At 41.3% G+C, this 11951-nt stretch overlaps 1 protein-coding gene across 1 annotated transcript; it reads right to left on the bottom strand.

Moving 5' to 3' along the window:
- Window positions 1-3208: 3208 nt before the first annotated feature.
- Window positions 3209-7260, bottom strand: LOC139285759 (hypermethylated in cancer 2 protein-like). Its single transcript, XM_070906407.1, has 6 exons — window positions 7150-7260; window positions 6326-6465; window positions 5942-6182; window positions 5057-5194; window positions 3574-4540; window positions 3209-3462 (listed from the first exon to the last, which is right to left on the bottom strand). The coding sequence occupies exons 1-6, from the start codon at window positions 7258-7260 to the stop codon at window positions 3209-3211; spliced, it is 1851 nt and encodes a 616-aa protein (XP_070762508.1).
- Between the last annotated feature and the right edge of the window lie 4691 nt (window positions 7261-11951).

Raw genomic sequence — 11951 nt, forward strand, 5'->3', positions numbered from 1 at the left:
CGATGTGATCCTTTTCCACTTCCCTGTTCCTTGCATAAGGAGTTTGGCATAGACAAGGCAGACCATGCACAGAACCACATGGCTGCCCTTGATACTTTTTTTACCATGTCAGCTCATGTTTCAGCACCATTGAGTACAAACACTATGACACCCAACGTACTGTCCTCACTTACAGGACAGCATGTGAGACATATCACTGATAAATGCATCTGTAAACAGAACAGGGAGTGCAATCATGACATAACATGTCTGTACCCTTCCTGTGCAACTGTCTCCATAAGTCTGCAAAAAGCATTTTAGATTGCATTTTGATTTTGGATCAATTTACCAAAACAAAGGGGAAACGACTGTCTTAAAAGTATGTACAACAGGGTCAGGAATAGGAACAGTTCAAGGTACTGATTTCTTCTTATTTAATGCTGTCATAACATCAGAAAAAAAAGTTCAATATTTCACAATTCCACTACAGGAAAACCACACAAATCAAAAATACATGCAAACACATATGAAGTTCATTTTGTTTCAGTGGGTTCAAACTGTGTTTGCAAAAACTGTAGCTAGCTCTTTTTGTAATACCAAACATCATATTCAAATGTATATTATTCAAAAGGGTTGTCGTGAAAATCTGAAAACTGGTAAAACAACAGAAATTGTCCATCACATCTTATTATATATACATTGTGCATCAGACATACAAAACAATATACAGTCATGGAAAAAATTATTAGACCACCCTTGTTTTCTTCAATTTCTTGTTGATTTTAATGCCTGGTACCACTAAAGGTATATTACCTGAAGAATACAATGAACATGACAAAAAATGCAGCTGATTACATAATACTTTATGTCCTATTTGACATGCTTAAGCTTAATTGTATTCCCAGGGTATATAAGAGGCCATTTCATGTCATAAGCAGCACTGCACATGCAAAGGCCTGGAGTGGTTTCCTGCTTACATTCAAGCCGTAGCACAACTCAGAAGTTGTCAGCTCTCACATAATGCCTAAAACCAAAGAATTATGTGAAGCCACAAAGGCAGCCATCTTGGCACTGCTGGAAATTGGCATGAGTGAGAGACAGGTAGCCAAAAAACTGAAGATCTCCAAGACAGCCGTTCATTACACCAAGAAAAAACAAGCCGAACATGGTACGACCAAATTGCTAGCTGGTCGAGGCAGGAAACGTCTTTCTACCCCACGAGATGACCGTGCGCTCATCCGTTCTTGTGTCAGGAATCGTCGTCAGACCTCCAGGGACCTTAAAAATGAGTGGGCACTGTCAAGAAATGTGACTTGTTCGGCAAGGACAGAAAGGCAGAGGAAGGCCCGGTTATTCTTTGCTAGGGATCACAAGGATTGGACTGTTGATGATTGGGCTATGGTTCTCTTCAGTGATGAATCCAATTCTGAGTTGATGCCCACTCCAGCCAACTTACTGGTTAGGAGGAAGCCTGGAGAAGTCTACAAACCAGACTGTCTTGCCCCTACAGTAAAACATGGGGGTGGATCAGTGATGATCTGGGGTTGTTTCAGTATGGGTGGAACAGGGCAAATGCAATTGTGTGAAGGGCGAATGAACCAGGTCATGTACAGGGCTACTCTTGAAAACAGTCTTCTTCCATCAGCTGGAAAACTCTTTCCTGCCTCGAATGACTGGATTTTCCAACAAGACAATGCCCCTTGCCACACGGCAAGGTCAGTTAAAGCCTGGATGGAGAACCAGAACATTCGAACCATTCGTACAATGCCATAGCTATTGATGTAAGAACTTAAGTGATTTTGGTTATTATCAAGAAAACCATGGAAAATGGCTAGATATCAGCTCTTAAATTAAACTCTTATGAGCTATTTTTGTTGTTATCATTATATTTGTCCAAACAAATGTACCTTTAGTGGTACCAGGCATTAAAATGAACAAGAAATTGAAGAAAACAAGGGTGGTCTAATAATTTTTTCCATGACTGTATATACATGAACACAAGCTCAGTTTCTCTCACTGTTACAAAATGAGCAGCTTTTAATCTCTCATTTGAATCTCTTCTACATGACACACCATACAGCATCCCACGAACAAAGGGAAACAATGACATGCATGAATACAGGAATGAAAATTCTGTTAAATACTGTTTTTATCATTTGATAATTACAACTGATATGCATTACACATTCTGAAAACAAAGTCTTTGATCCTGCACGAAGTCTAACCTGGAAATATGAGTCCCATTAATGTGACAGGCAACTGTTTGACAAAACCTTTGTAACTGTTACTGCAGCCTATAGACTGTCAAAGAAAACCTCATGATAAATTACAATGTAGTGCCTGCTGAATACACGCACTGCGGAGCACAGAGAGGAATGGAGTCAAAATGTCAATCTGACGAAGAATTAGCTACCTACGTTGAGAAAACAAACGGTGAGCACAGCACTCATATGTGTTCACCTTTTATGTTTGCCGTTTTACGCATCCTGCAACTTAAACCTGCAATAACTGATTTTTTGAGTTGATATGGCTTTCAGACACAGAGATGCATTCATTTGGAGTCACGTTTCTGGCCACCTGACAATAAGTTAAATATTCACTCTCTTTTAGCTGTTTTTGGTCTCTACCAACCCCTGGGAAATCCTCTTTAGTTGCCAAATGCTCCACTCTGTTCACCAGCTAGTTGCCAACTGTCTGTCTACTGTTTGGTGCTGGTCAGGTAGTGTACAGTGGGTTTTTAGAGCTTTTTCAATGAAAACAGATGTCTGCTGTGACCGAAATAGACGCAATAAGAGGAGTGAGAGTGAACCAAAACATTAAAGTTGTGGACTAGACAATTCTCTGTAGGTTCATTACACATTGTCACTTGATATTATAAAAATATCACTTTAAGCATTGTTCTTGTAGTTGTTCTCCACTAACTCTTGAGAGAAATGGCTCTGTAGCTGCTAAATGCTCCCCTATGTTCACCAGCTAGCTGCTAACCTTGTCTGTCTGCTGTTTGGTGCTTGGTAGGTAGCATATAGTTGATTTTTAGAAATTTCTTGCTGAAAACGGAGGTGAGAGTGAACCTAAACAGTAAAGTTGCGGACTGGAAAACCAAAACAATAAGCTGAATGATAATTAAAAGCTCCGTATAGATCTGGGGGAAGCATTGGTGAGAACCATCTGTCCCTCAATGACAGGACAATACATTTCACGTTTGTTGCCTCTCCTCATCATCTCAAATCTAAGAGGCAGGGGGCTTTTGAAAGTCACTCCCAAGGACACAGCGCTGGTGAACACGCATGTGCTCTGTGACACGGTACTGGCGTGAAAAGGTCATAGGGCAGCGGGGACAGGGGAAGGGCCGTACGCCAAGGTGGCTCCGCACGTGTCTATTCAGAGAGCCTCGCTGGCTGAAGGAGCGGTCGCACAGAGAGCACTGGAAAGGGTGGTGAACAGGAGTTGACAGATGAGCTGATGTATTTGTTGGCATGCTTTCTGAAAGGGTAGAAGGTATGCAAACAGACAAGGTAGATGACACGGAGGCTTGTACAGAGTCTGGCACACTAGGAGGTGAACAGACTGTCGAAGTAGTGATCTGGTTCTCACCCTCCACAACCCCAGTTTTATGTATAACCTCAGCTCCTGGCCTGCTTAGCTCTTTAGTAAGTGATTTTCTTTCATCAACATTTGTTTCTCCAACCCAAGATTTAGACTCAGCCTCATCAAAACTTTCAGCTCCACATTTTGTTCTAGCTCTAATTTTTCTCTCGTCAACCCCGGCTGCAGAGGTTGCTTCATTCCATTGCCCAAATCCATTTCCAAATGGGTCCTTGTGGCCGAATGCAACCCATTTCTCTCCTTCATCAGATCTGTGTTTGTAGGACACTAGCAACTCAGTAGGTTTGCTGCTAATGTCCAGCAGTAGAACCTGGTCTGTAGTCTCTCTAGCAAAGCGCTGCCTCAGAGGACTTTGACCTGGACTGGCAAAGGTACCAACCTCCTCCTCATCATTGGACTGGTCCGAATGATCAGGGTGGGAGTGTTTGTGATCAGAGTCTCCATATGATAAGTGTGTGTCCTCTGGGGGTAGGCAGTGATAATGAAGATGTCCACGGTACGACGGCCCCACAACAGTATACATAGGTTCGGACATGTTGTTATCCACAGGCATTGTAAAAGTCAGGTGTGGCTCTGTGATCTCAGTGTCTGGGGTCTTTTCAAGTTCTAGAGGGGTGCGGCGTTCAAAGGCAGAGAAACCGCCAGTGACATTATCCAAACATGATTCTGGTGTGCTGGAGACAGACAGACAAACATCCACACTGCGTCTTCTCTCTATCTTAGCTGTGTCTTTGCTGTCTGAGTCCTGTTCATGCTGGCGAGAGGCAGCATCTTTTGTGCTCGTCTCAGCTCTATGCAAGTTTGGGTACCAATCAGTCTTAGGTCCATAAAGGTTACCGTGGCTGTCCTGTCTGTCCATTTCTGCTGGACACTTGTTTGAGTAACTGTGTTCCTCTTTCACTTCTCCCTCGGGACACAAATCTTCACAGTGAGAGTCACTTCCTGCGTCTGAGTCCTGCACAGGAAGTGAAACTACAGCTCTCAGATATTGTGAGTGAATGGACTGCTCCTCTGTTGCAGTTACTGTCCAGACATCGTGGCAATCAGAGCAATCCAACCGCTGATGTTTGGAGGGGAGATCATCAAAACTGGGATCAGTTTTGTACTTTAACCCTCTGGTTAAACTGCTGCAATCCTTATTCTCTGGCACTGAATCATCCCTAAGATGGTTTGTGTGGTTGATATTCTGAAATGAATCACAATTAGCATGGAAGTCATTATGAACTGTAATGTGGGATAATCCATTGTCCATATGCTCATCATAATCTGTATTGTTGCTGTCATAATCCTGTTTTAGGATGTCAGATTGATCTGCGTTGGATTTGTAACATAAATCCTGTATCGCACATTGATTTGAACTATCCTTGTAATCCCTATTCTGTGCCCCATAATGATTTTTGTGTTTAGTGGTAATACCTTCAACAATGTTGGCATTGTCTGATTGTGAGTAAGGGGCCCTGCTGGAGCTTACTGAGGCCTGGGATACTGGGTGGTAAGTAGGTTGTGTAGCCTCCCCAGCCAACTGGAGCATAGCTGCTCCACTGCTGTGACGGATGACAGGCACTGCCCCACAGCACGGCTGTGGTGATGAGGAAGAGGAGGAGGAGCACTGTGAGGGAGAGACATTGTCCTTAAGGTGGGAGGTCGAGAAACGGAAAAGGGGAGAGTGATGTATCTGAGTCTTGTCTTCCTCTTTTTTGTTAGTTTGCTTCTCTGCTTTACTTTTTACTGTTAAACACAGTCGCTGTGTCTTCTCCGCTCTGCTCGTCTCTTCCTCTTGCACCTCAGTAGTGCAGAGTGAATACAAGCTCCTCCTGTCCTCAACTGTCCTCACTAGCTCCTCCTCTGTGCTCTTGTGCCAAGTCTCTGGTTTTACAGTGCCAGCTGAATGAAATTGATCCATTCGCACCTCTTTGTCCACTCTAGACACCCTGTGCACTTCAGTGGTGCCAGGGATATTTTGAATCAAGTCCTGAGGTGTCAGATAAGTTTCTCGCCTGCAGCTACCTGTATTTGCACTTGCAGTGCTTTCAGGTGTACTACAACAGGTACTTGAATTGCTTAAAGTGCTTGCATCTTCTCTATTACAGTGGTTTGCACCATTTTTACTGCTACTTGTATGTATTTCTAAGTCTTTAATACAGGAATATATACTGGCTGAATGAGTTTCATCACATGTGTCTGCAGTGGCTGCATATTGATGATATTCTCTCTCCAGTGAATTTACACTGCAAGTGTCTGATAATGGCAAGCACTTATGAAATGTGTTCACAGTTTTACGATAAGTATTGTTAATGTCTTCATCGGGCTGATTCTCAGCCCCAGTGGAAGCATTCGTATTGTCTGCAGCATTCACCTCAGTCTGTTTCCAAGCCTTTAGAGCGTGCTGCAGTTCATCCATCTGCAGGTGGCAGGCGGCAGTGAGCAGATTGTAATACTGTTGCTGGGTATGAGTGTGTGGCAAAGCCCCTGTGTAAATGTAATCCAACAGAAGTGGCAGTACAGGGTCAGACAGACATGGAGCCTGCAGTTCCACCAGGGCACCAGTAGAGGACAGGATAGATGCCAACACTGGACTAGAAGCTGCCAGGACACACCTGGGGGGGGCAAAGAGCAACTACATATGTGACGCTGCATAAAATCACAAGCATAATGCAAGACAGACAACTACCAAAATATACAAGAATTTCTAATATTTTTCCAAACTGTACTTGTTGGTGTGTTTGTTTATGTTGCTCACCTGTGTGCATGGTAGAGCTGACCTGGGCTCTGTCTCTGCCTGACCACACAGTCACAGAACTGAGCTCGATCTCTTTGGCAGTTCAGACGTGCCAATAGTGATGCTGCGTGGCTACTGGCTTCCCGGGCACAGGGTGTCACCTGGAGAATAGAGAGCTCATTCAAAAGTATTCAGTCATTGCTGCTTAGAGGAAGATGAAGAGTGGCACTGAAAAAGCTCAAATAAACTCAATTTTAATAGTTTGTCTTTTCCATGCTAACTTTTATCAGGGGTGAACGTATTTTAGTGCTTTCTCTCATTGTCTTACCATGCACCATGGGTAGCTACTCAAAGCTTAAACGTGTTTAGACTTTGCAAGGCAATGTATATGCTACTAGTGATTACAACCGTATGTCCTTATTTCTGCCAAAAGAGCATAACTGGCCTACACCTTCTGTCAGATGCATCCAGGAGTGCACAAGCACAAGAAGTCTTCTTTTATGCTACAGTTTGAAATACATTCATTTATAAGGTTTACCAGTTTTCTATAACTACTTTGTAGTTTAAGAGCAAAGTTTAAGCAAACTGTTACTTGAGTATTTTAACTTATCAGTGAAAGTAAATAGTAGTACAGTCATTAAAATAGTACAGACTGCTTGAACATGTACATCAGGGACAAACAAATATTCTCTTACCTCCATGTTTTACTGGGAGAGGAGCAACAAGCCTCCACTATCCTGTGGTGTGCAGTGTGAAGCTTCCAGCATGCAGTATCCTACCTTCCTTGCAGTTGAATGGAGAAAAGAACCTCCATGGAGGCTATATAGTCCCAGTCTACTATCTACGCACAGTCTCATTCGGAAAGCAATCACACGCTTTTCATATTGGGAGCGTGGCGTGACGCGGAAGGACAGGTGCTTATAAGGAGCACTGGCATCCAACGTCAGAATTTCCATGGCCCGTTATGGAGGGGGACTGAGACCATCCCACAGAGATACAACAGGAGACCACAGAGCTGAAGCAAATAGAGCCAAGCCTTCTATTCACATCACAAGAAGATGGCAACCATGAAGTCTTTTTTCTTAAATACACAAGTATGCATTAAATACTAAGTTGTCATTATGAAAGAAATGAGTATAGGTGTCTAACACCTGTCATTCAAAGTTATAATAGAATAATGACTTAATTCTCTTAGGAAGCTTCCTTTTGTGCCTTTCCTCCTGCAGAGGAGGTCAGAGGTCATGGTCAGTTAAATAGTCTGTAGTAAGCAGTGAGCTTGAACTGTGGAGTTTAAGAATGAACGCCTGAACCCACTGTAAACAGAGCAGTCAAGTACATCAAACTGGATCTGTTATCAAAGCATTAATTGGCTTCATTTGTCAGAATTGTTAAAAGTTGCACAGAAGCCATCGTAGATGCACTGAAGAAGACGTGTGTTGTGTCTAAACGTTTCTATCTGCTTTAATTCTACAAAGGGAAGCTTCTCCAGCGCCAAGACTATGAGACGGCCCCCCGGCTGACGCTTTATTGACAACTCCATACTAAGCCATTTCTCCACCCTTCCACACCATGTGCTTGTCACGCCTCTTAATCTCTGCAGCACTCTAATGTTACAGCCACACTGCTAGCTGACCACAGGGCAGTAGTGCTTTCCCTGGAAACTGTGCAATGGAAATACTATGTGATGCTGTGTGCGAACCATTTAAAATGAGTCTTGTGGCAAACAAACTAAGCAACAAGTCAATAATAACTTATTACACAACTAATGTTGGTGTTAAATAAAAATATGCATACAAGATGTAGGTCATATATATGATAATCAAAACTTCGCATATAATTTTTGCAAAATATGTAAAAAAGAAATTAGCAAGTGACAGTCATTTTGCTGGTGTGCTATCCATTCAAAAACACTAACAGATTGAAAAAGAGTCTTTTGTTAACTGTAAAATGAATTGTTTAACAAACGCAACCAAATTCAGTTGTAATATTTTACAAATATTTTATATAAAAATAGAACAGAATAGAATACTGCTATTTTGCTTTATGTTGTCCATAGTTACTGTCGGTGTGAATGTTGAAAGAACATATGTTCTTCTACAAAAAAACATTTATTATTATTATTCCGCCTCTTTTTTTGGCATGCTACTCTTTCCACATTTTTCATAGTAGAAACTTCATTCAAACGTCAAAATATTCAGTTCAATTAGGACATTCCTGCTATTACTTTTCTCATTCATAACTTTCATAATTTCCAAAATATTCATGGTTTTCCAGGAAATCTTCCCCATTAAGAATGAATGGAGGGAATGTTCAGAATCTAAACATCGTCAAGGTTTTTCAAGTGTTACTACTGTTCAACTACTCACTCATACTTTCAGCTAGAAACTCCATTCAAACATCAAAATGTTCCACATGTTCCAAACATTCTGGGTATTATTCAGCTTTCAAATCCCATTAAAACATGACTATGACTACACCTTACAAATCTCTGGACCTGGACCTGGTATGTGACTGTGTTTTTCTCTGTCTTCAGCAGTCATAACACTGTAGTGTTACACCATGACTCTTCTTTATATGGCCATCAGCATCATTGGTGTCACAGTTTCATCCAGGACCACATGGACAGAGGAACAGAGAAATCAGAGGCAAAAGTAAATATTTATATATATATATTTACTAAGTAAATAAAAAAAATTGTATGCACCTCCTTTTATAAAAATAAAAATAATGAAAGAAATTATGCTATTACTCATAACACACACGCACACACAAAGTACCACATGTGCTTGACAAACACTGGCTTTGAGTGTTTCCATTCACTGGGTGCTTGGTGACATAGCTCACGTACTGTACTAGTTGCACGCAAAGGAGAGGGTCTCCCTTGGCACACGCACACACACAGCTGCAACTTTTGGAAACATATCAAGTTCTGGGAGTGTATAAATAAAGCATCTACAGGCTAATGGCCAATTTACAAAAAACAAAAACATAAAAACGGTAACTCCTCCTCAATCCTATATTTTTAGGACAGTAAGTCACACATCATTGTACTAATAGCATGGTTTCTCCATTAGTTAAAAGTGAAAGAGGAAGTTAGTTAGTAGTACGTAGATAGTTGCAAACACAGAAGTTATCAAGACCAAATTGGAAAAAGTATAAAAAAGTGGCTAATGCTGACAATCTGCCTGGTAATGAGGTCAAACTAAAAAGTATTTTTTGTAAAGGTACTTCAGATGTGTACCTTTCTTAATTAAAAGTATGCAAATATTATCAGCAAAATGTACATAAAGTATCAAAACTAAAAGTACTCATGCTGCAGTAAAAGGGTCCCTGTCAGTGTTTTTATTAAATATGATGCTTTTGGGTTAATATTACTGTTGCATTCATGTGCATGTTGCATTTTACTGCTGTAGATGTTTAAGGTTGAGCAAATTTGAACTACATTATATACTGTTGGGTAGTTTCATCTACAGCAAAGCATCATTTTCTATAAGATCATCATATGTTTGTTGTTCCGTGAGAACCACGTATCTTTAAAAAGAAACTTTTCATGAGCTCAGAAAAAAAACTGTTTCCAACTTTGTGACAATTCATTTTCCAGCCAATCCCAGGGGGGTTTCAAGTATAAGAAATACTCTAGTAAGGTACAAGTACCTTGAATTTGTACTTGAGTAAATGTACTTAGTTACATTCCACCACTGCATATAACAACATGTACAAGAGCATCACATTTAGGAACTGCTGCTCTTCACAGGTGGAAAATAGCTCAATGGCTTACAGATATTCAAATATATGTATATGTATGTATATATGTATACTATACAATATACAAAATGTATGCCAATCCATCATGGAGAAGAGGTATTTCACTGGATAAGTCATCATTTTGACCTGCTGGGGGCGCTAGATGAAAAGTCAGGAGATCACCAGAGTCATTAGGATACATCCTCTGGGGATCATGGATGTGCCTCCAGTCGTTGAGATATTTCAGTCTGGACCAACCGACTGACGGACCAACGGACTGGCTCTGCCATCCCTAGAGGTACGCTGCTGCAGTAGTTTTTCTGGCTCCAAGCCCTCAGTAAATCATGACATATATCATGACAAAATTGTTTTCATGTGTACCTCAGGAGCACTCCAAGATCAAGAGTTTGCTAAAAATGTACCCATGGCACATATAAAAAAGATCAGCCAAACAGGATCCTCTGGTATCCACACACACACACACACACACACACACACACACACACACGCCATACCCATCTGACTACTGTACATACCAACCCTGCTTCTGCAACACATGCAGTACAAAGCTCCAGCTGTTTACTTCTTGTCCCAGTTCCATTTATACACATGAAACACCATCTTCATCTTGCTCTCTCTCTCTCTTTTACTCATCCAGAACATTGTAGTCATGATATTTGACGGTCTACTATTCTTAGCTTTTTGGCATGACACTGTACACGCTCATCCCTACATTAACACCCCTGCAAAGAAACACGCACAGTAGCAGCAGAACAGCGTGTCAACTTAAGGACTCTGCTGCCAACAGAAGTACCAGGGAGCAGAGTGATTCAAATTAGACTGGAGAGCATTCAAGAGTGACAGAGCGTCTTGTTGGCCTTGGGGTTGTGATGCAGACCATACTCCATCGTGTTTTAGCAGCAGGAGTAGGAGGAACAATAATGACCTCATTGCCCTCATAATCACACACAGTCACCTGAAAATCCCTTTGTTTAATAAAGACATTCTGATGTTATTTCAGAGCATACATAGCATAAAGACATTTGGCTGAAAGATACTTTTAAACAGAAAAACTTGATCTTTGAGGACGGCAGGTGGTGCCGTCCACACACCTTTTCCTCCTCTAGGAGGATACAGGTGTCCCAATGTTTTTTAATGTGCATTTTGGCTGTTTTAAGTATAGTTAATTTAGCTCCTCCTGTGTGAACACGTTACAAACTACTTTGAATTAGTATGTAGTATGGAACTGGGATAATACACTATAGAATGACTTTGTGAGATTTAAGTAAAGTGACAGCACTGTAGAAGGTTATTAGCAATTGTATGATATTTTATTTCAAAACACACAACTTCACATTTCAGTTAAGAAAAATGGCACCATCGCACCAAACACAGTTGGAAATGGTACAAGACTGGGGTAGTACTGAGCAGCCTCCCAGGACAGGTGTGAATGTGCAACGGAGAGTGAAGCAGGATGTTGCTCTTAGTGAGCCTGTGAGTCCAGCCAACCTACACTGGGTAAATGGAAGAACAAACAAAAAAACAAAACAAACAGCTGTCTGCAGCATTGTGTTGTTTTAACTTCCGATCTACTGTTCCACACCCAATCCAGTAGGGGGCGATAATGTAGAGCTGGCTGCCAAACCACCTGTAAATCAAAACGAAGAAGTACGTAGTTTACAAGGGCAGCTAAAGAGACGTTAAGAGTTAGAAATCGACAAATGTGGTGTTTTGTTTTTTGTTTTTTGTTTAGCTTTGAATGAGATTTGGGTCTATCTTTATTAATAGCCCAAGTGTTGCCGTTACAATGAAGGTAATACTCGTGCGTTTTGTGAGAAGGTTAAGTTAGCCCGCTAGCTGCAGCCAAGTGTCCGTGCCTCAGAGGAATATCTTGGCAGACTCG

The sequence above is a fragment of the Enoplosus armatus genome, chromosome 1 (genome assembly GCF_043641665.1).
Source record: "Enoplosus armatus isolate fEnoArm2 chromosome 1, fEnoArm2.hap1, whole genome shotgun sequence".
In the NCBI taxonomy this organism is placed as follows: domain Eukaryota; kingdom Metazoa; phylum Chordata; class Actinopteri; order Centrarchiformes; family Enoplosidae; genus Enoplosus; species Enoplosus armatus.